General features: G+C 41.9%; 1 protein-coding gene and 1 long non-coding RNA gene across 28 annotated transcripts in view; one reads left to right on the top strand and one right to left on the bottom strand.

The window, feature by feature from the left end:
- Window positions 1-1,936: 1,936 nt before the first annotated feature.
- LOC120550765 (microtubule-associated protein tau-like) overlaps window positions 1,937-24,348 on the top strand; it is a 37,938-nt gene continuing 15,526 nt past the window's right edge. The window contains exons 1-13 of one of the 27 annotated variants that reach the window (XM_039787573.1): window positions 1,937-2,157; window positions 6,456-6,621; window positions 10,300-10,437; window positions 13,204-13,290; window positions 14,661-14,684; window positions 16,273-17,016; window positions 17,447-17,481; window positions 19,776-19,895; window positions 21,031-21,091; window positions 21,227-21,265; window positions 21,718-21,959; window positions 23,672-23,764; window positions 24,179-24,271. In XM_039787573.1, coding sequence (XP_039643507.1) covers window positions 2,065-2,157; window positions 6,456-6,621; window positions 10,300-10,437; window positions 13,204-13,290; window positions 14,661-14,684; window positions 16,273-17,016; window positions 17,447-17,481; window positions 19,776-19,895; window positions 21,031-21,091; window positions 21,227-21,265; window positions 21,718-21,959; window positions 23,672-23,764; window positions 24,179-24,271 — 1,935 coding nt within the window. In that variant the 5' untranslated portion in view covers window positions 1,937-2,064. Of the gene's footprint in view, window positions 2,158-6,251; window positions 6,316-6,455; window positions 6,622-10,299; window positions 10,438-11,517; window positions 11,590-13,203; window positions 13,291-14,660; window positions 14,685-16,272; window positions 17,017-17,446; window positions 17,482-19,775; window positions 19,896-21,030; window positions 21,092-21,226; window positions 21,266-21,717; window positions 21,960-23,671; window positions 23,765-24,178; window positions 24,272-24,348 lie in introns of those variants that run through there. The other 26 variants (XM_039787571.1, XM_039787570.1, XM_039787576.1 and 23 more) reach the window with 26 other exon arrangements.
- On the bottom strand, window positions 9,711-12,336 carry LOC120550769. Its single transcript, XR_005637778.1, has 3 exons — window positions 12,225-12,336; window positions 11,945-12,117; window positions 9,711-10,121 (listed from the first exon to the last, which is right to left on the bottom strand). It is a non-coding gene; the product is annotated as an uncharacterized LOC120550769 (long non-coding RNA).

The raw sequence follows: 24,348 nt of genomic DNA, 5'->3' as shown, positions 1-24,348 counted from the left end.
TATTTTGAGGTTGTACCAGAATAGGCTTACATGGTTTAATTTCCAAGAAACACCATATTTTTGTTGTACTGCACATTGCTGCAGCTCCTCTTTTCACCCTGTGTGTTGAGCTCTCTGTTTTAGCTACAGAGTGCGGCATCACACCATCTTTGTTGGCAGTCGCACATGCGCAGTAGCTAGGTAAGGATCATATCAGCTAGCTAGCTGTTTCTCTAACTTCAGTCAGCACGAGGCAGGATTAGCCGGGAGACTTCTTCTAAACGAGGGCGCACTTCCAACTTTGCGTGGAATACCTGCAGAACAGGGACATGGAAGTAGTTCTTTTATAGATGATGGTGAACTAGTGTGTGTTGTAGCAGTGTTTTGCCATTGAGAACGAGCTAGCATGCTAGCGCCAGCATGCTACAGTTATCCCCCTCGTTTCGGCTAGTGACGTAGAAAGCCCTGCAGATTTTGACCAGCTCACCCGGAGACTGAAGGCAGGACACATTCAGAAACCATATCTCACTCAGAACACCATGGATGATTTGTTTCCAAGTTTGTATGCGTGTGGAAGCACCAGAGACACAAAATAACACCCCAAATCCCAGAAAAAAGTGATTTTTTCATAATATGGGCACTTTAATAGATAAACTCTTTGACCTCCGAACCCCCGCTGAAGACATGAACATATTTGTAAGGTTTCAGTTTCTCTGCTGATTAATGGAGAGCTGCAGCTACCGATTATAGATAACACTTACAGGCGTTATTTTGGACTAAAAACACAAAGATATTTATTTTCTAATAATGTAAAACGGGATAAAGCAGTACGTTCTAACATTTTAGAAAGTGCAACCAGAGAATATTTGCCATTTTTCGCTCGTTTAAACTAAAGTATTAATCGATTATCAGGATTGATTCATTTACTGTAGGTTGACTAATCGATTAATCGACAATAAACGATCATTGTTTCACTCTCTGGATTGTGAAAGCCTGTAAGTGTGCCTCGTGCTGCCGGTGCCATAATGTCCCCCGTCTGAAATTGGGCCGGTACAGGACGGAATTGCCTGGGCCGAATGTTTTTGTCCCAGTCCGCCCCTGGTCCAAACACACAGTTTCAGTTTCCCGTCTGCATGCCTTGCTGCATGCTCGTTGCTCCTGGAGCTGTGTCAACATCCCTGTTGACCGAGCGTCTTGGCGGGTTTGCTCGGGAGGCGTGGGGCTGTGCCAAGATTGCGTTTTCACACGGCCCTGAGAGGAACAGGCTGCATCAGCAGACCTTTGAGCCCCTCTTCCCCCTCATGAAGCTGCGACAAAGACCGCTGTCATGTTCCCTTTCTGCAGCAGGTGAAATTTGTGTGCGTGTTGTGTCCCAAAGCAAATCATAAAGAGGGTCCGACCGGCCCAGTCTGGAGCGCCCAGCGCGCCAGTGACAAACGGGCGTGTTAAGTTAATGAAATGCAGAGTCTGTAAGAGGCCTAAAGTCCCACCAGTATTTCCCCACCTGTCTCCTGTAATGTAACTAATGTCCATTCCCTCTGTACATAGAATTATCAGTTCTTATCAGCCAAGAGTTTGTTTGCTCTCTAACCGTCTTAGCTCCCGGATGCAGAGTGAACGGCTTCTCAGAGGGATTGTCTTTGTTCACGAGTGTGCAGCTTTCTTGTTGTTTGGATTCTGTCATGTGTAATGCTACAATGCCAGTTTTGTCCGGGAGCACTGAGAGTACACTATTCATTAGGATTTCTATGGAACACACAAACATCACTCTATCGTTTATAACACATTGGGATCTCCTGTTTTTTAAATGCAGTTTTTTTAAAAGGATAAGTCTGGTGTTATTCTATGTTTTTCTCATTGTCAACCAAACCCACGACTAGACCAAAGCCACCAATGTGTGTGTCTGACCCCCCGATCCTGTCTGTGGCACTCAGCTTCAAGCTGAGCCTGGTTCCAGACCTTTGAATCTCTGCCTACATCTCTGCTTATTTCAGTGATTCAGATACTGTCAAATAGATCTGCTTGTTCCCACCGTTTTGGAAAGAACCAACCGAGCCAATCAGAGCTCTGTGGGCAGGATTAAGAATGGGGACGTTATGTTCCTGCGCCGGAGCCAGAAAAATTACAAAAGGCGCAGCCGTGAAAATGGCTTCAAACGTGGGAGAGATCGATGCCGTTGTAAGTGAACTTGCAGAAATAATAACTCTAAATGTGGCGTAACGTTGACGGCTACTAACAACCGCTGCTTCTGTGTCGGGCTGACGGTGACGTTGGCGGGACGGATACGAGACTGGCTTCTGATTGGTTAGAAGAGCAAAAGAACGACCGTTGTCAAACAGAAATGATCAGGATCAAGCCCGCTTGTCTTAAGTTGTAAATCTTTTAAAAAAAAGGTCACAAATATGAAGTTTGATATTAAAAAAGCGTTTTCGATTTCCTAAATAAAAAATGCTGGTCACTGTAGTTTTTAACCAACGTTAGGGAAACAGGAGGAAATACTTCATTTGTTGGGCACTAGGACTGCAACTAACGAGTATTTTCATTGTCAACTAATCCGTTTATTATTTTCTCGATTAGTTGTTTGGTTTATAAAATGTCAGAAAATGGTGAAAAATGTGGATCAGTGTTTCTAAAAGCCCAATAGGATGTCCTCAAATGTCTTGTTTTGTCCACAACTCAAAGATATTCAGTTTACTGTCACAGAGGAGAGAAGAAACTAGAACAATATTTACATTTAACAAGCTGGAATCAGAGAATTTTGAATGACTCAATAATGGACAACTAATCTGTTCATCTTTGTAGATCTATTAGGAACTATTTTCAGTTGCGGATGAATCCACATGTTGGTGCTTTAGTGAGTGTTTGTGGCAGCAGGACGGTGTGTGTGGGGGATTGAGTCAGAATAAACTACAGTGTGTGTGTGCGTGTGTGTGTGTGTGTGTGTGTGTGTGTGTGTGTGTTCGTGATGATGAAGGAACATGTCAGCCAGAGCAACGGTGTGGCTCTTTGATGTGTTTTTAACAGCAATGGAGCTCTATGGCACAGAGGAAGAAGCTATAAATAAGATATACTGTACATATCAGCAGACTTATCCTTTAACGTTTGAGAAACCGAAACTGGACATTTTGACGTAAAAAGGAGGATGTTTAAAATCTTTTCAAAGTGTTTTTCGGCCTCCTCTGGTGGCCACTTTCTCCCATTCATGCCGTTTGTGCTGCGCGTGGAACGCAGTATAGAAAGGAAAGTACACAGAGGGAAGGTCACATTACTGAGCCAAGTGCGCCTTTTAGAGTGGAGTTTATTGGCTGGAGTTACCACGGCAACAGTTTAGGCATTGCTGGTTGTAAAGAGGCAATTGAATCACTGCACAGTGTTTTGGGGTGGGGGTCTAAAGAGGACCAGAAGTGGAAGAAGATCTCAGATACTTTTGAAGAAAAGTACTAATTGAACAATGTAAAAATACTCTGTTACAAGTAAAGGTCCGTATCCTACTCCGTGTAAAAGCTGACAAGTATTACCACAAAATTAACTTAAAGTATCAGAAGTACTGCAGAAATATGGCCCCTGTGACTGATATATTATGATATACACTGATGCATCGTAGTGTAAGCTGTTGAGGTGGAGATTAACTACTCTATAGTCTACTCCACTGGTTCTCAACCTAGGGCTTGGGGCCCTCCAAAGGGTCACCAAATATATCGAAGGGGTCTTGGATGATTAATGAGAGAGGAAAGAAGTAGAAATAAAGTTCTGATACACAAATATTAATTTATTTTTTTGGCTTTTCTCTCATCTTTGCCATTATGCAACTTTGTTTTTTGTTTATATACCACGTTGGTGACATGAATGCATATATGCAGTTTTGGGTTTGATCACTGGGGGGGAGCATTGTCACCGGAAAGCATTAAGGTAATCGGCCGGATATACAGGTGTGTGGAAAAGGGGAAAGCTTACAGCTTTTCACCGTGTTAGTGGCTTGTCAGTGGTATTGTTTTAGATTAGATTACATTACATTAGATTCAACTTTATTGTCATTGTGCAGAGTACAAGTACAAAGACAGCGAAATGCAGTTGGCATCCAACCAGACGTGCAAAAAGAGCAGAAAAGTGCAATGCGATAAAGAAAGTATAGACAGGACAAGAAATATAGTGCAGTGTAGACAGTAGTGTACCATTGGTTTACAGAAGGTGGTTTAGAGTAATATAAATTAAATATAAATATGTGCAGTGTATTAGCAGTTACCTTATAAGAGCAGAATAAATATGTAATAATATGTAATATGAACAATGTATGAACAACATGTACAGATATGTGCAATGTAGTAGCAGTAACATTATAATAGTAGTAAGAATAATATAGATATATGCAGTGTATTATTATAAGAAAAACAGAATAAATTAGGATATTCAGTAGTGGTGAACGATATATCGGCCGCCGATACAATATCGGCCGATATGGTCATTTTTTTAACACATCGGTATTGGTTCGATGTCAAATTATATATAATTATATAAATATTAATTTTTTCTTCTGAAAATCTGATGATCATATTTTGCACACAGGTAAAGGTGCCCAATATCAGTCATTTCGGGAAATAAATCACAAAAGCAGGGGAAAGCAGAATGAAAGCTACCTGAAACAAAATGGACATAATGTAATATACCTAACCTAATGTACGTCTGGTTAAAAGACTGGATGGCTTTACCTCAAACTTTTTTTAGTTTTATATAAAATCTTAATTTGTAAAGTAACTTTATCCGTCAAATAAATGTTTGAAATTGACATTTAATCGTTTTTTTCAAATACGCCGCAGTTTCGCAGCATAAATTCCCGATTTCCGTGCAAAATATGCGGGGCTTGCATGATTTCATAATCCCCGCATTTTTGTTGCAAAAAAGTCACATAATATATCTTAGCAGAAAGTTGAAAAATGTTGCGTTTCCTTCACACAAGAGCAGCCATTTTCCCCTGTTGCCATGGGAACGTCATGAAGTGACGTAATTACGCGACGTGAACATCATGAACGTGAACATCATCAAAAAGCAGGGTGTTGGTGGGAATCACTTTTTTTTCTCTCTTTCATCAAACCGCAGTTTTTGCAAGTTCCCGCAATTTCATCGCATAAAATTGCATAAATATCATATAGAATATTCCATCACATTTTTTAAGAAAACTTGCAGCATAATCAAGGATTTTTGCCCGCAACAATCTGGAAGGACTAATTATATTGACCGATGATAATTTCGTAGTAGACTGATATGATGATATAAACGGTCTTTGGCTTTAAGCAGCTCCTCTGAGAGATTAAAGCGAGTGGTGTTTATGTGCCAAAGTGGACATGAGGGTGAAAATAAAGATCAGAAGCCGACAAATCTGCAACATACAAACAGTGAGAGCAGTCTGGATGCAGTGACTGATTACGCCATAAGCTCTCTGCACTGCCCGTGTGTGTGTGTGTGTGTGTGTGTGTGTATGTGTTGTCTGTGTGTGTGTTTGAGGGTGAAAAAAACATGATTCAAACTGCAAACTGCTGATATAACCGGAGGCTTGTGTTTAATCTGATATGTAATCCTCTTTTTATGAGATTTGACACAATTGACATCCTGCCGGTTGAAGGAGCTGTCGGGACTGTGGTACAGTCATTAGCAGGAGAGTAAAACTAAGTACACATTTACTCAAGTACTGTACAATCAGTGATGAAAAATCAGGTACTTGTACTTTTCTTTAGTGGGGGGTCTGGGTGTCCTCCCCCAGGGAAGTTTTGAGCATCAACAACTTCATTTCCTGCATTCTGACACACTTTTATGCACCAATTTATGGTGGAAATACCTTCATTTAGACTATGTGAAGAAGAAAAACACAGATGACAATTCAAAATATATCAAAAATATAATGGAAAGTATGTTGTTGCGTGTCATTGGGCATTTTTAAGTGGGTATAATGGAAAACCTCGAGCTTTCTTAGTGGGTATACTGCGTATACCTGCCTATCACGTAGACTACACCGCTGGTACTTTCACTTTAGGAAAGCATCTGAATACTTCCTCCACCGCAGAGTATTAGCATCGTAATGATGACGATAATAATGCTGAAACGTGGCGCTACATGAAACACTTGTTCAGGGCTGGTTGTTTAGGAAGTGCAGCTGCACTAATGACAGTGAGGACGGCGTGCACATGGGCAGAGGAGACTATTTTTATCTGTAACATGAAGCGCAGACCCCACGTCAGGATGTATAAATAACTGTTTTTACCGACTCAGTGTCTGTTTACATCTGGTGGTGACGGACTGGGCCCTGCACGCCGGAAGACAAAGTGTCGGTGAAGTGCGCCGTCAGTACGTTTAATCCTTAAAACCAGGTGTTCATCCTGGTCAGCTGCTTTGCAGAATGTAACAGGATTGACTTGTCATATGTTATGCGACACATCCCGGACTAACGGCTAAACTGCTGATCTTCATTTCTTGCTCCTCTGCAGCCTGACCTGCGACCGCCAATGGACTACACAAACAGCGCGTCCAACAGCTACAGCGCTGGAGACACCATGAGCTCCTCCTTAGCCAACATGACCATCAACGACCAGCACCACCAGGAGAACGGGGTCCAGATGGGACACAGAAGCCCCGGAGACGCCAAAATGAAAGGTCAGACATGAGTCGAGTCAATGTTGTTCATATGGTCCGGTATCACAAGCATGGATGTATGAAATGACCAGCAGCGTTCGAGGCGGAGCCATCATGAAACTGCAATGTTAAAGTGCTCATATTATGCTTTTTGGCTTTTTCCCTTTCCTTTATTGTGTTATATATCTTTTTTGTGCAAGTTATAGGTTTACAAAGTGAAAAAGCCCAAAGTCCCCCCCCAAAGGGACTTACCATCTCCAACAGAAAACACTGTTCACTGTTCATACTCTGCTTCTGACTGGCTAGTAGTCCTTACCTAGCTACTGTCAGGACACGCCCTCATACTCTGCTTCTGACTGGCTAGTAGTCCTTACCTAGGTACTGTACATGTGCGACTCCCAACAAAGATGGAACAGAAGTGAGATGTCTCACTCTGTAGCTAAAACAGAGAGCTCAACACACAGGGTGAAAAAAGGAGCTGCAGCAATGTACAGTACAACAAAAATATGGTGTTTTTTGAAAATTAAACCACATAAACCTATTCTGAAATAACCTCTAAATACATTTCTGAACCTGAAGATGAGCATAATATGGGCACTTTAAGTTAATGGGCAATTGCTTACCTTCAATTTCCGTGTGTTTGCCACTGACAGGCTCCGATTATTATTCTAAGTGTCTGACAACATTATGGAAAGGATTCCTACAGAGATAGACCTTTTTGTTAAAGAGTAAGATCCTTTTTGTTTACCATGAAACAGCCCCAAAATCGCCATCGGCACACTCAGCGGGGCCACGTTCAGCCCCGAAAAAATGTAGCAACACGTTTTTTTTTTTTTTATTGTAACAGGGGTGCGTTGAACACACTGTTGTGTGCGCAAGCGCTCTGTCTTTTTTATCACCACAAGTTTACAGACACGTCTCTGCTGATTGGGTATCACCTGGGACACAGCCAATAGACGAGAGACACGCCCACCAAACGAGAGAAAACATATCTCAAAGCCCGTTGCACACAGGTTCACACCGTTCCGAGGAAACATGTCGTTCAACCAGGAAACCGCGCCCCAGACTCAATGTAAATAAACATTTTATTTATCACCGTAAAACACACTTCATTCAAAGTCGACAGAAACAAATGTTATCGGGCCAAATGAATCAAATTCTGATAGAGAGACAAGTCCTTTCACAGTGGTTGTGATGCTCAAAAAGAATGCCTCCACTGATTTACAGACATCTCTTTCACCATGCAAGACTATGGGGAAAGTCTTTTTGGAGGGCATCACACGACAGACATGGAAGTTGCAATTCCACTGTTTTGGCCACTATGTACAATTTGCTTCGGAGTCTGGAGCACTTCCTGAGACCTGATTACAAGGCTTTACTTTTACAATCGCATTTATCATATGTTAATGCGCTGCTAATAGCAGGTGCATCGTACCCAGCTGACTTGTGGCCCCCGCAGGTTAAAAGTAGGGCTGCATGATATGAAGAAAATATGCGAGATGCGAAAACGTTGTTGAATATCACACGTACAACAATATTACCTGTGATAAATAAACAGATATTTAAGTGTACTCAGTTCTGCCTTTCTGCTGCTTTCAGTATTCTGCTAAAATACACCAATTTGCTTTGTTGAATTTAAAGGTCCCATGACATGCTGCTTTTTGGATGCTTTTATATAGACCTTAGTGGTCCCCTAATACTGTATCTGAAGTCTCTTTTATATAGACCTTAGTGGTCCCCTAATACTGTATCTGAAGTCTCTTTTATATAGACCTTAGTGGTCCCCTAATACTGTATCTGAAGTCTCTTTTATATAGGCCTTAGTGGTCCCCTAATACTGTATCTGAAGTCTCTTTTATATAGACCTTAGTGGTCCCCTAATACTGTATCTGAAGTCTCTTTTATATAGACCTTAGTGGTCCCCTAATACTGTATCTGAAGTCTCTTTTATATAGACCTTAGTGGTCCCCTAATACTGTAGCTGAAGTCTCTTTTATATAGACCTTAGTGGTCCCCTAATACTGTATCTGAAGTCTCTTTTATATAGACCTTAGTGGTCCCCTAATACTGTATCTGAAGTCTCTTTTATATAGACCTTAGTGGTCCCCTAATACTGTAGCTGAAGTCTCTTTTATATAGACCTTAGTGGTCCCCTAATACTGTAGCTGAAGTCTCTTTTATATAGACCTTAGTGGTCCCCTAATACTGTATCTGAAGTCTCTTTTATATAGACCTTAGTGGTCCCCTAATACTGTATCTGAAGTCTCTTTTATATAGGCCTTAGTGGTCCCCTAATACTGTATCTGAAGTCTCTTTTATATAGGCCTTAGTGGTCCCCTAATACTGTATCTGAAGTCTCTTTTATATAGGCCTTAGTGGTCCCCTAATACTGTATCTGAAGTCTCTTTTATATAGGCCTTAGTGGTCCCCTAATACTGTATCTGAAGTCTCTTTTATATAGACCTTAGTGGTCCCCTAATACTGTATCTGAAGTATCTTTCCTGAAATTCAGCCTTGGTGCAGAATTACAGCCACTAGAGCCAGTCCTACAATAAGCTTTCCTTAGGATGTTCCATTTCTGTGTCTGTAGCTATTGAGGAGGAGAGAGGGGGGGCAAGGTGGAGGGTGGGTGTGTGGCCTTGACCAAACGCCACTTTGCTCGTTTGAAAGCCATGATGTCTCTCTCTCTCATGGGTGGGCCAAATTCTCTGGGTGGGCAAAGCAGAGAAAGGGGAGGTAACCTTGCTCCTTATGACCTCATAAGGAGAAGATTCCAGATCGGCCCATCTGAGCTTTCATTTTCTCAAAGTCAGAGCAGGATACCCAGGGCTCGGTTTACACCTATCACCATTTCTAGCCACTGGGGGACCATAGGCAGGCTGGGGGAACGCATATTAATGTTAAAAAAACTCATTAAGTGAAATCTTCATGCCATGGGACCTTTAAAACAAATAAAAGGAAATCATTTCCAACATTCTTTTATTGAACAAATTGAACATTGAGTTGAATATTAAAGGCATATCGCTAAAAGAAGAATGACAGTTACAATTTAAAGTGCAGTTTTCTACTGATATTTTCTTTCAACTAACACAAAAAATCTCTGAGTGCCTTTTGCCAGATGTGTATTGTGCCAGTTAATATATTTATATATATATTGTGCAGGCTTAGTTAAAGCTCACTCAAGTCAGTCACTGTGGCTTCATGTTAGCGCTTTAACACCAGAACATATTATTCAATGATCTTAAAGGATTTCTAAAGATGTATATCTCTGCACCGTTTCCTAAAAATGGCTGTGGTCTGTACAGATTTGGGGCCGAGGCTGATCCCCGCAGTTTCTACTGTGCTTTGTTTTAATCCCGCTTTACATAATGCATACAAGACATGCTTGACTGGCCCCGAGTGCCCTACTGCAGCTGCACTGTGCTCTGTAATCCAGACATCTGGGTCAGAACGATCTGCTGTCTCCATCCTGTGTCACGGTTCGCCTCCAATTCAGCCCAGAAACAATCCGGCTTTTAATGCTGCACAGAAAAAAAGGCACATTAATGACTGTAAATACATGTCTTGTTTGTCAGTTGCAGAGTTTGTAAAAAAAAAATAAATAAAATAGATAACCGTCCCGGCAGATTGTTCAGCTTGTAGCTAATAATCCGTTTCAGTTTCTTCTCATCCCTTCTTATCAACCGTATGGCCAATTAGTACGTAGCCTAGCGTTCCCCAGTTTACAGCCCTCACTAGTACGGCCTTTTTCCCTCTTTCCACTTCCCATCATCTCACGTGCAAACAGGAAGCAGCAGCAGACACAGTCAGGTCCGCCTATCGCCACTGAAACACAGAGTGAGTATGTCATTGATCTGTTTGACTAGTAGTTGGAAAGTTTAGTTTTTGTAAAGTTAGTTGTAGTTTAGAGAAAATGTAAAGCAGCAAATTGTTAAAGGGGAACTATGCAGTTTTTTTTTTTTAGCTTAATTTACCTTAACTGAACAGCTTCGGAGTCATTGGAATGGTTAGATGACTTTTTTTGGGGTTGAATGGTGGTCGTCTCGCTCCCCCCTAGCGCCTGTGAGCGAAAAATGGCGTGATATCAGGTCTCGCGATGTAACGAATTGCTTCACGGCACTGCACACATACGCCCATCCAGGAACCGGCTAACAAGGCAGCGATGGAGTTTTTCACACTATCGTCATGGCTGAGCCGGCAAAAAAGAAGCAGAAAGCTAGGAAAGCATCGTCGGAGGAACAGAGAAAGAGGAAATGGCAGACTGACCGAGAGAGGACTCAGACACAAGTAAACAAAGGAGCTGCCAAAATATCTATTCTAAAGCTGTAGGGGGGGCTCTATAGAGAAACCTGCTGGCAAAAATAGAGAAAACAGCGAAGGAATGGCCAAAACTGCATAGCGCCCCTTTAATAACATATATTAAATATAATGGAAGCCTGCAAAACGGAAGCCCTGCAAAACTACGTGGTACAGTTTACGAAGTGCAGACGTTCCTCTGTGCGGATGCTGATGAAAGGATTCAGCGAGTGTCGCGTTGAGCTCATCTGAAAATCCCACCTCCACCGAGGCGGTACTATCCGCGGTGGAAAACAAAATAGAGAAAAGTGTCTGGTACTAAAAGTGAGTCAAGTTGAGCCGTACCGTATGGTGGAAATGAGGCATAGATGTGTGTTTCTCTGGATTTCCTGTGCGTGTTTATCATCTAAAAACATTATATGTTTATTTATGTTTATTATATTATAGTTTTCTGTACAAACAGTTCACATAAATCTGGATTTAGCCGCTTAATGTCACTGATCAGGGTTTTAACCATTTTAAATCCATTTCACAGGTCACATGAACATTAGCCGGGGTTGATGTCGGCTTCTGTCACAAGAAAGCTCCAGCCTGACCTCCAGTTTACCTTTTCCTTCACAGAGACTGAAGCAGCTCTCAGTGAAAACGGGGTGAAACCGGAGTCTGAACTCTGTGATGACGCGGTGCCAGCTGGTACGCCCGCCTGCACTCCTCATGCCATAAAGCTTTATTAACTAAACTTAACCCCTCATTTAGCATGTTTTTTCTTTTTGTCGTTTCTCCTCTTTTACAAATAACTTTTCATTTTGTTTCAGAGATATTTTGCAGAAACGTTGATTTTCTTCTACCTCACACTCTTTATTTTCAGCCTGTCTTGGTTTAAAATGTGCACTTTACTGTTTGCTAATGTGTACTTTAAAACCTGCTTTTCCTGATACTCTCATCCTACTGGCACATGTATCTGTTGTCACTACAAACAAAGGGCAATAAGAGCCTCTCTAGCACTTTCTAGAATCACCACTTCACCAGCCGCACATCGCTGACTAACCGGGAAAAATAATGTCTCTTTGTGCCTGTAAGAACTGGTCCCAGTAGCTCCAGTACTCCAGTGTGGGTCCGGCATGCTTTGATCATAAATACAGAGAGTGACAGTGGGTCCAGAGTCTTAGTGGAGAGGAGGGTCATCAGGTTGAAAATACTCCTTGATCTGTTAAACAGCTCCTGCAAAAAGTGAGAAATACCACAACACGAGGTCAGGTGGTGTCGTTTCACAGTGGAATTAGCCGAGCAAGTGGGCATTCAGACCAAGAAAAGCAAAGCCCAAATACCTTTTTATATTTCACAATTACTGTTGTCCGTCAGATCGTTTATAGATTTCTACGTTTCCGACTGCACTTGAAGGCATCTTCAGAGCGACAAAAGAGACAAGCGACACGTAGCGAATGCTTTGTTGTTGCAGGAAACATTGAGCTATAACACAAACTCCCGGGCAGTTCACCAGTGTAGTGTTTTCAAATATACTTGTGGCAGCGATAGAGGTAGTGATGTTTCCTATTTCCTGTACGGGGCTCTCACACCGCCTCAAGCCACACTGACAAGTCTGATCGCCGGTTACATGATTGGCCACCGCAGCGTGACGTCCTAACGCACCTCCCCCATTCAAAAAGAACGGTAAGACCTGTGTTTTTGTCGGACAGTCGGACGGCCGACGCAGGCAGTCTAACCTGAGGAAAGTCTGTCAGATTTAACTATGAATGTGAAGCTACAACCAGCCGCCGGTTAGCTTATCTTAGCTTAGCATAAAGACTGCAAACAGCTAGCCTGGCTCTCTACAAAGGTAACAAAATCCACCTTTCAGAATCTCTAAAGCCTTTACGCTAGTCTGCCACAATACAATTTCGTATCGTTCTCAAGGGGACTTTGGCGGTGTGTTTGAGGGGATCCAAAAAAAGGGGAATACTTTATTGTCACTGGAGGTTTTAAGTGACACAATGACAGAGTTGGGTTTCATACACTTTCTGTAATGAAACCTCTAAAAGCAAAAATCCTGTCAGCCCTGGGGTTAAAGATTACCAAATGGGGGGTCCATGCTCTAATTTGTGTCACTTCAGGGGTCTTTCACATGAAAAAGTTTTGGGAGCCACTGCGTTAAACAGCTCCCGCAAACGTGAGAAATACCACAACACGAGGTCAGGGTTGTTTCAGAGCAGATTTAGCCGAGTAAACCCGAGGAAAGGCGGTCAGATTAGGGACAGATTTAAGGTTGAACTATTCTTATTCTCTGACTGACATGCATTCATCCTGCAGCAGAGGCGTCTGCAGAGGAAGGCGGAGCTGAAGTGCCCGAGCTCTCAGATCTAGAGAGCACCTCATGTGACGACGCGGGGCAGCTTGGTACGCCTCCGGTCTTTAAGCGCCTGCCTCTTCTCAGCTGCTTGTGCGTTTGGTTGTTTTCCTAGTTTGACATTTTGGGAAATATATTCACTTTCTTGCATCAGAAGATTGACACCACTCTCGTGTCTCCGGATTATCTCATTGCTGTAACTTCAGGAACTCATGTCGTCATCTTGAGTTTGCCAGGCGACAAAGAAATACTCCGACAGATAGCCCATCCAGGAAACCTCAACTTGTTGTTTTTTACACTTTGGGATTTTGTGCAGATTGAATAAACAAGATATAACCATAGACTTTATATACAGATGGACGACATGTCTCCATTTCCTCCCGCTGTACAAAAGTGAAGCCAAAATCTCTCGAAAACGGACGCTGCCATCTTGTTATTTGGGAGCCAGAGTCTGCGCAGTATTGATCGGGCGATGGAGCCGCCGGTATCGAAGCCCTGCCCATACCTCCGCCCAGCTGTCAATCATGACGTTTCACCCAGTTTTTATAGCATCAAATAACTACTAAAACCAAATTCATCAGAAAAATTAACACTTGAACAAACATCAGCGTGATAAGAACTACCTAAAATGACAGAAACCTTATTTGGGAGAAATTAATTTGACGTGTACTTTTGACCTCTTATTTTGGCTCATGTCCACGTCTGTATGTTCAGACATGAGAGTGGGATCTTTTTTCCTCTTTGAGAAAGCAAATTTCCCAAAATGTCGAACTATTCCTTTAAATTTTATGATTAAAGCTGCTCTCCCGTTTGTTCTGATTTGTAAAAGTAAGCTTACTATCTTTTTCTTTCAGCATCATAATTGAAAACAGAGTGTTTTTGTTCTTTGGCTTCTTTTTCTTCTTCTTCTTTTCTTCATGCTTGCGCTCACGGTTGATAATTTGCATCTTTCAGAACTGCAACATGATCATAAACAGCCTCAAACATGTTCTTTTTTTTTAAATAAGTAGGTGGTTACATCCTGTCTATTTCCGAATGAAGGGAATGTGCCAAACCGCCGGCAGATTTAAGACTCCAGTGATCTGTTAAACAGACGCTGGCGGCCGCGGGGAACGCCAGAATAATGTTAAAAACAGCAGCAGGGCCACATCGTTGGTGAGCTGCTGCTGCACCGCGTCACCCTGGTGGAAACCTGCTTGTTTGCATATTGAGCTCCATAACAGTTATTTGCTCTGGGCTTTCTGCATTAACTGAAGACATGCTGTGTGTGTGTGTGTGTGTGTGTGTGTGTGTGTGTGTGTGTGTGTGTGTGCTTTTGTATTGATTTCTTTGCGGTTAGCGAGTGTATTAATCCGTCACGAATGACAGAAACTCATTACTAATGTCTTTCTCCGTTTGTCTCATCATGTCCGTGCCGCAGCAGCAGGAGGAGCAGCTTCAACAGGTAGGCTGTTTCATGTCTTATCGATCGCGCGTCCACCGTTTCTGTTTACCGCAGGAGACAGATATGAACAGATATTATAACTCCAGGCGGACAGAGAGCTGCTCTCCGCAATCTTCTGAATAATTGTAGACTCTTACGGGGGTTTAATCAAAGCTAATTCAACCATTTAAAAAGGTACTTTTAGTTTAATTAACTATGTTTGCAGTTGCATTATGTATTAATAAAGTAAAAGTGATATTTATGAGATCATTAAGTTAGCCAATTAATAATTCTATTTCCTCATTATGCCTTTAAATGACCTCATGATTTCATTTTAAAATAGAAATGCAAAAATCAATGTATTAAAAGTTGTTTAACTCTCACTTCTAAAGCTTCCCTATTTAATGTTCCATACAGTTCATGATTAGTATGATTATTATTGTTTAATTTGATCCATTGTGAATGTAAAAATATTGTTTAGCGAAGCTTTAATGATTCAATTTGTTTACACTTGTCATTTACAGTTCCCATGACTACATGGAATAGCAAAAAGTAATATTCAAAAGCCTTTTTTAAGTACATCTTGTGATTTAAACTTAAAATTCAATTATTAATTCATAATTTAAAGGCAGAATGACGAAACATAATTATTGAAAAAATAATTATTAAATAGCAAATTTATGATTTTCTAAAACTTTTGTCTGAGTTTCTTTTTTTTTAAATACATCCTTTAAATGCTAAATAATTGTATCAATTGAATATGTATTCTTTTAATTATCACTGTAAATGTTGTGGTGGGGTCACTCTCCAGACTCCAGACACTTTTTATAGTTTTTCCAAAAGTCCCGAGGTTTTCTGGGGGGGGACCGCATTTATTATTTAGAGTTTACAAAGACTTTATTTCATATTTTTAATCACTTTTTTTTTTACAATGAAAAAGAATATTATAGTGCTCTGTTGTAGAGCTGGGCGATATGGAGAAAATCAAATATCACGATATTTTTGACCAAATACATCAATGTCGATATCGTGGCGATATTGAAGGGTTCACTATTGGTGCTTTCACAAATATTTACACAATGAGAGTTTTGATAAATAATCACCAATAATGTGCATACCTTGGCAAATTATAAAACCGTAAGTAAGTCCAGAAAATGACATGACTTCACTGTAATGCAGCCTTTAAAACCAGGAAAAGACAACACGTGTGTCATATCACGATATTGCGATATCCAAAATGTTAGACGATATCTGGCCTCGTATATATATATTGATGTTGATATAATATCAATATATTGCCCAGCCCTACTCTGTTGTTCAGTGTGTTCACTGGAATGCATCATCTGTTGTCGGCCCAGTGTGATGCATTAATGTCCATTTCCATTTCCATCTCATTTTATTTTCCTGCGAACCTCCATTGATCACGTCTTGCATCTTCACATTTTTATAGCTCGCCGTTTTTTTCTGATTCATAAAATATTAAAATTAAAAAAGACGTCAGTTGTCCAGTTCTGTTCCCCTTCTTTCATCATGTTTTTGTTTTTTAAATGGGGAGATGGAAAACAAGTGCTGTAAATGTCATCATTCATCTGCTTCCCAAACAAATTAGCGAAGCCTAGCGCTCCAGGAGTCCGCAGTGAGTTTGCGTTTGCGGGTGATGGATCAAATCCTGGCGTAGACGGAGCCGCTGGGGCGGGCGTTGACTTCTCGGGAACTTCCTGCTCCTTGGACCCAGAAAATGAGGCGGTGGGGGATTGTGGGAAGAGGCTAAGTGAGTCTTTATGGGCCTCTGAAGACCTCAGCTGCGGGGCGGACATTAGACTGGACGAGAGCCCTGAGCGGACCGGAGCTGTGGATTCTCAGCGGGCGATCAGCCTCGACGCCTCCGAGTGCCTGGCTGAAATGACCAATCTGTCTGGGATGTCTTTGGTTCGCAGCGCGGCTTTGGAAGACCTGACGTTCATCGGACACAGAGGCGTGTGGGTCAACCAGGGAGAGGAGGAGCCGGTCTCCGAACAAGATGGAGCAGCTTCAAAGTCCCAAAACATCCCCCGAGAAACACAACACGCCCAAACTCTGTCACACCCTGACTCTCGTTCAGATCTTTGCAGCAGTAGGAACATTTCCGAGAAGGATAGCTTTGTAACCAAAATGCCATCTGACACGGCAACTGAAAACAGCAGCAGTGACTCAGCGTCACACAGGGCCGGCTATTCAAAGCCTGACATTTCTAATGACTCAGACATGAGGAGCATGAGCGTGGCGCAGACCGCCAGTACCGCTGAGCTCCAGAAAACTCCCCCCCAAAGCTCTCCTGCCAGAAAATCTTTGGTTCCGGTCGCTATTTTCAAAGGTCTGTTTGTTGTTCTATTCACCAGTTCAGAGTCCTCTTCAGTTAACTCCTTCCACTTCTTTCTTTTACAACGCAGCTTCTACTGTATGTTATGCTGCACTTTACCTCCAAATCTTTTCTATTGGACATAGGAGAAGCTTGTTGTCCTCCCTCCCCACTTTTTGTTCCTCCATTTCTGCTCACTCTGCTGGTTATGTAGCCCCCCCCCCTCAAAAAAAAAATACACTTTTTGTGGTTTTCCACAAGCACTTTGTATCACGATGCATGCTGCATATCACCAACATTTCATTTCGTTTTTGGTTTCTTTGCCATGCGAATGTGTTGAGGCACACACTGGTTAGCAAAAGTCTCACCTGGGTGGAAATAAAGAAGAAATGAAAGATGTTAAACTATAAAAAATCTAAAGTCTGCTTCTCTCTCCCGTCCGTAGCTCAAGCAAAGATGGATAACGGCTCTGCAGATAAGGTACGTGGCCGGAAACATTATCACCATTTATTTTCCTTTTTAAGGGATAATTCTGGTTTGATACAACTTGAAACATATTTTTGTAGCTTTGTCCATCTTTTCTATCGGTTATTGTACCGTCCACAGCGCTGCGGGGGAGGGTCAGGCGAGTCCACACAGCGTTCCTGGATGGGAGAAAAACATGCTTTGGTTTATTGGCATGTCTTTAAACCAATCACAAACGTCTTGGACTGCGCTAAGCGGCGCAAGTGGCCCCGGTGCCTCTGCTAAATAGCCACAGGAAGGAAGTTGTTTTGGTGGAACATGTGTACGTTCAAAAGTAGTAACAGAAAACTCAGATTGGACAGATAGTCTAGCTAGCTGTCTGGATTTACCCTGCAGAGATCTGAGGAGCAGTTAACCACAGTCCTCACAAATCCACCGGAGGTTAGAACGCCGACACAAAGAAAAGAGGAAGGTCTTTACCTTTATTTAACAGGAAAAGACTCATTGAGATTAAAAATCTCTTTTTGTCCTGGCCAAGACAGGCAGCAGTACAACCACACATACGCACAAACGCAAAATACACACAAACACTTAAGACAAAAAACAAAGGACGGCAAAAACATCTTTCCGATTGACAAATGCCTAGATCGCGGTTCTCTGTTCCTTTTTTATAATGAATGCGCTGTCGATATCTTCTATAACAGACACGATGGCGGAATCTACACATCTCAGTTCTCCAGCGGCAGCCATCTTTGTTGTAAACAAATTCAACCCAAGCTCTCTTTGGTGACGTGGTCGATTACATTACTGTTGATCATCTGTCCATCATCGTATGAAGCCCGCCCCCTGACAATTTGATTGGTCCAAACAGCTCTGGTTGGAGCGTAGTTGCTCCACAACGGATCAAGTCCAGACCGAACTTTAAATTCGTCTGGCATCCAGGCTGCCGTTGATCTGGAAACATGGCAACAACGGAGCAAAAAACATTCAGTCAGAAGATCAGACAGCAGCGTGGTAGTCAAGACCACCTAAACTGTGGTTTGTGGTCTTAACCTAGCCTGGCTCCGCCCTCCTACGTACTTCCGCTCAATTTTAATTTTCCTTCAGTACTCCGTCTGGGATTACGGTATATTGTTGGGTTTTGTCCGGCCAAATCTTTACCGGACCAATCAGCGATCAGAGGGAGTGGCTGAGAACGGTGACGTTGAGGTTGTGCGCTAGTTTGAGTTCTAGTTCCGTAATGGCGGCGGAGAAAGATGCGAGCGAAGCCATTCGGTCCGTTGTGGCAACGCTGCCGAATATCCAGAAGTTAAAGCCCGAGCAAGACCAATCTTTGCTGAGTTGTGTTGGTGGCAATGATGTCGTGGCCCTCCTCCCCACAGGGTTCAGGAACAGTTTGATTTTCCAGCTCGCTCCATTAGCGGTGAAGGAGTCGGCTAAGGCTAAGGCTAGCGATGCTAAGCCGACGTCACGACCAAACGTTAGCGATTGGTTATGGCAGATCCAGAGTGGCTCTGGGCAGATCCAATAGTTTTAAACTTCAACAGAGTACCCGCCTTCAAGGAAGTTAACACTTGTTAATGTAGAGAGGCCAGACTCTCTGGACCAATGAAATGGACCAGAGTCTGGTAGGACCAGGCTAATGTACCAGATTCTGGTAGGACCAGGCTAGTCTTAACCGGGCTTGAAATAAAATGCAGAGTCCTCTTTATCTGAGGCCGAGACAATACCGAGTAAAATTGCGGTCGATTCCGAGACGAGACCTTCATAAAGTGGCCTTGAGACCAAGACCAATCTCGAGTACTACAACGCTGTAAATCTCCTGGTTAGACAAAAGTATGTGGAAGAGAAAAACGCAGTTGTGCACAGACACGTTTTCCTGTGCAATGAGGGATTTTTTTTGTGCTTGGTTTTTAGTTTTACCTCCAAATAAAGTGATTTAGATAATCTGGGTAATCTAGCGTTGTGCCTGCACCTAACCAAAGTGTAGCTTTAGCGGTAGCAGTTGAATATATGAATCATTTTGGAGCATTTGTTGCGCGTTTCTTTCCCTGTAACTGCTTGTGTGGTGTTGCTGTACTCCCAGATCTCAACAATTACTTTGTCAAGTGCAAAGTTTTTAACAACTGATAGAAACGACAACCAAGACTGTGAAAATAAGACCCAAGCTGTAACAAACCAGAATAACCCTTTTCACATCATTCTTTCCCATCATTTTTCATTTCTAAATCATTCCTCTGTTTTCATGTTCATTGTCATTAGAACTTTTTGTTTGTTTTTTATTCATTTGTTTCCTCCTGACGAAAAAGACCAAACCACCCTCTTCCCTTAAACGACCATCCATGGTCGACAGGGGCAACAAAACACACGCTTCTTCCCGAAACGGCCCCAGCTCCATCCCCGTTAAAGCCAGCAGCACGGGGCCCGGAGTAAGTACAGCTGAGAGTGCAGACCTGAGCTGAGTTCAGGTTGTTAGAGACGACGGATGGATGCACAAGGCAGTCAGATCCAGAGTTTCTTAAGAGGGAAGTTGCTTGCTTTGCCTGAAGGTCTGAATTTGGACACATTTAAAAAAAAAAAAAAAACATGAGCATATCCGAAAGTGCTGCAGTATGTCTGTAACATGGTCTCTGCCTACCTCAAATTATATATATATATTTATGTTTTTAGATCAGGGGTGTCAAACTCAACTTCACCAAGGGCCACACTGGAAAATGAGAATCACATCAAGGGCCAGACATGTAGAGTTTATTGACATGCTTTTATTTAATTGAAAAAGTGCATCATTTTTGACTGTATTATTGCATGTCTCATATAGATTATTTGGTCGACAGAAAGCCCTAATAGGGTTGCCATTAAAGTTCCAATGTCATCATAGAGTTTAGCAAATTGAGCAAAACAAAGATTACATTTTTAAAAGCAGCTACCACACAGCCGACTCCCAGCAACCTGAATATGAAAACTCTCAAAGTCGGCAAATCTGCCCAAATTCTGCTTTGAGTCTCGCGTAATTACAGCTTGAAAAGTTTCTTGTCTCTTTGGTTTGGCGCTCAACTAGACGGGCCAAAATGTGTTGTGAACCCACAGTCAATTGATATGTGGGGCAGATCTAAATTTGCGAGGGGCCGGGTTTGGCCCACGGGCCTTGAGTTACATCCAAAATTAAGTTGTGTTTTTAAATCCTTTTCATATGAAATTAAACTGCTTTCACACTATAGTCGGTTTCATAAGGTTCGGTTTGTGTTCACACAAACGTCACACGGTTGAAACAGAACCCAAAGCTCTGAGAGGAACCACTAGCAGCCTGGCTATGTAGGCACATATATACAAGTTTGAGATCTGCAAATCAAATCAAATTATCAAAATAAAATAAAAAATCTTGAGAACATGACAATGATTAGATCTTATCGGCTTCATGTTCAAAATTTACGTTGCTCGATTGTATATCATCATCATAATTTGTGTGATTATTGCATTTGAATAAAAGCAGCTTTCTGAGATAAAAAAAAAAGCCCATCTCTGCTGAAAACTAAATAACTTTTCGGCTGTGTTTTTGATTTTCAGAGTCTGGGTGGTGCAAAGTCTCCAGCAGCCAAATCTTCTGCCAGAACTGCAGCTCATGCAGGTACGGAAGGAACACTTTATGATGAATTATTTTGCATGTTCATTTAAATTTGTTTCATTTTCATTTATGTGATTTTAGAAGGAGTAAGATTTAAGGATTACTTATTTATGATGTGTCATATTTTTTGTGATACAGCTAGTGCCAAGAAACCTCCCACTCCAAAAAATGGAAAAGGTAAAAAAAAAAAAAAAAAAAAGACAAAGCTAATCATTAGAGATAATTTGGTTACACTGTACTTGAAGGTATCTACATAAGAGTGACATGACACTGTCATGAACAAGTCATAAACGTTTATGACATAACGCTTCTTTTAGTAAGTGTCATTCGGTTTTTGTCCTGACAAGTTATGGTTAGGGTTAGGGTTAGGGTTCATGTGTCATGTGTTCATGACTGTGTCATGTCACTCTTACGTAGATACCTTCAAGTAAAGTGTTACCGATCATTTTTAATCTCGCATAGGCACGATGCCACAGTCTGATCCAGGACTGGATCAAACTTGGCCAGCTTTTAGCCGGCAGAGCTCCTCGTCTGTTTTTATTTTCATTTATCATTTATCATTTTCCTTTCGTCCACGACTGCTTTGACTTGTTAAAACCTCTGACTCGCCGCCTCTCTGATTGCTTAAGATGGGAGTGGACAGAGCAGCCCTGGCACTCCGAAATCTCCCGCTAGCCAAGCGAAGGCGGCGGCCGAGGCCAACAGAGTGAAGAAGATCGCGGTGGTGCGTTCCACGCCCAAATCCCCGGGCTCGCTAAAGACCCGCCCGCCGGCCCCTCTGGCTGCAGCGGCGCCCATGCCGGACCTGAAGAACGTCAGGTCCAAGATCGGCTCCACAGACAACCTGAAGCACCAGCCGGGAGGCGGGAAGGTAACCTGACTCCGAGTCCGGCCGTCACACTGAGTGCACATCATACAGTCTCTGCTGTAGTCCGCTCTGCAGACTACAGAGAGGCAGAAATCCTTTCACTGGAGGATTTAAACCTCAACAAGCAGATCCTGAGGTCCACTAATACACAATCTCTCGTCTCATTTAGCGTCCCACAGCTGTCTGATCACAACAGTCCAGTGTGCTTTTAGTGGGAGTGTGTCAGTGTACACTGTAAATAAAAAAACTGTAAGAAATGGTAATATTCCAGGGCTGGGGCGCCAAAAACAACTGTAAAATAACAGAAAATAATGTCTTGTAAAAATACAGTCATTTTCATAATTAAATTACAGTTTGTAGCTTTAATTTAATTTAATTTAATTTTACATGAAATCTGATGTATTTTTTCTGGTGTATTGTCTCTATTCACTAATTTAATTTAAGGAATGTATATAACAGTTTAATCTATTAAAATAAAATATAGATATTTGTGAAATTATGGTACAGCTCATGTGTCCAACCATCGTCTGCACTCACAAATCTAAAAGCTGACATTTTCACTCTTCCAGGTACAAATCCTTGATCAGAAGGTGGACTATAGTAATGTCCAGTCTAAGTGTGGCTCCAAAGACAATATGAAACATGTACCTGGTGGCGGCAATGTGAGTAACTGAGGGATGAACTCAACGCCAGACTCTTGAGTATCTCTGCAGTTATGATCATCTAAACCAACTTTTGGTGTAAAAAGAAGACAGTGCTCTCTTATTTGTGCTCCCAGTTTTTACATTACCATGATCAGAAGATGGACTTCTGAATGGAATCTGAAACATTTAGCTACTTTTTCTTCTTTTGTTCTAAAATGTTTAATGTTTTCAGTCCTTCCAGAAAAATGCAGAGTTTTTTTGTGATTGTTGAGGGCAAAAATCCTTGATTATGCGGCACGTTTTCTTAAAAAATGGGATGGAATATGCTATATGATTTTTATGCGATGAAATTGTGGGAACTTGCAAAAATTGCGGTTTGATAAAAAAGAGAAAAAAAAAAAGATTTCCCCAACACCCTGCTTTTCACGTCACGTAATGACGTCATTTCATAAAGTTCCCATGGCAACAGGGGAAAATGGCTGCTCTTGTGTGAAGTAAACGCAACATTTTTCAACTTTCTGCTGAGATATATTATGTGACTTTTTTGCAACGAAAATACAGGGATTATGAAATCATGCAAGCCCCACATATTTTGCGCGAAAACCCGCAATTTATGCGCCGAAAGTGCGGCGTATTTGAAAAAATGCGGCCCCCCCCGCATAAATATGTGGACTTTGGCTGATTATGCATTGAATTATTTTTTCTGGAGGGACTGTGTTTTATGTAAAGCACTTTGAATTGCCTTGTTGCTGAAATGTGCTATAGAAATAAAGCTGCTTTAACTCGCCTAAAAGCTCAAGGTGCCTTTCACCAAAAGACCACTGCTTTAATGTGTTAAAGTTTGCATCTGTAACATTTACATGTTATTATATATATAGTGATATATTTATCTGCAGTGGTTAAATCAAACGAGTGTGACAAACATACAAAGTTATGGATGGCAGCTCTAATAAACGTCTTACTTCCTCCTTTTTGGGCTGATCCTCCTCCTGCTGAAGCTCATTTTCTCATTTTAATTTCCTAAAAGATTTTAATTTCCATTTTATGTTTTCTTTTCGCACTCTTTTGCAGGTCCAAATCCTGGATAAGAAGGTGGACTTTGCTAACGTCCAAGCTCGTTGTGGATCTAAAGACAACATAAAGCACACGCCCGGCGGAGGCAAGGTGAGGAAATACTTTCCCTTTTATTTTCATTTCTGTTCTGAGCTCACACAGACGATGACTCTGACACAGTTCAGTCTGACGGGATTATTTCTATGCACAGTACAGATACATTATTGGTGGTACAGACGCCTTTATCACAGTCATTACAGGGGTGCCATAGTCCGATGGGCACCGCTCTCTTCCTCTTACTCCTGCACTTTCCCAGCTTTGCACTTTTCCTTGATCAGAACGGGCACTACAGTAATGCCCAGTCTAAGGTTGCGCACTAACATGCTTTTTAGTAGCCAAAATAGTATGTGAGCCTTGAACTGGTCCCTCCAACATCTCATTTCGTCTGCAGCTCTGGTCCTCACTCGCAGCTCCGCTGCTGTCACTTTCCTCCAGGATAACTGTCTTTCATATCAACTCTTCCAGGTACAAATTCTTGAAAAGAAGCTGGACTTAAGCAATGTGCAGTCCCGATGTGGCTCCAAAGATAATATAAAACATGTACCGGGTGGTGGAAATGTGAGTAGAAAAAGGGATTGGGCCCGTGGCAGCCTGCAGGTATGCAGCCACTGCCAAAAACCTTCCTGTTGCTTCTG

Source organism: Perca fluviatilis, chromosome 21 (genome assembly GCF_010015445.1).
Source record: "Perca fluviatilis chromosome 21, GENO_Pfluv_1.0, whole genome shotgun sequence".
Lineage (NCBI taxonomy): Eukaryota > Metazoa > Chordata > Actinopteri > Perciformes > Percidae > Perca > Perca fluviatilis.
The sequence above is the reverse complement of the archived record's forward strand: the minus strand, read 5'-3'. Positions and strand labels throughout refer to the sequence as shown.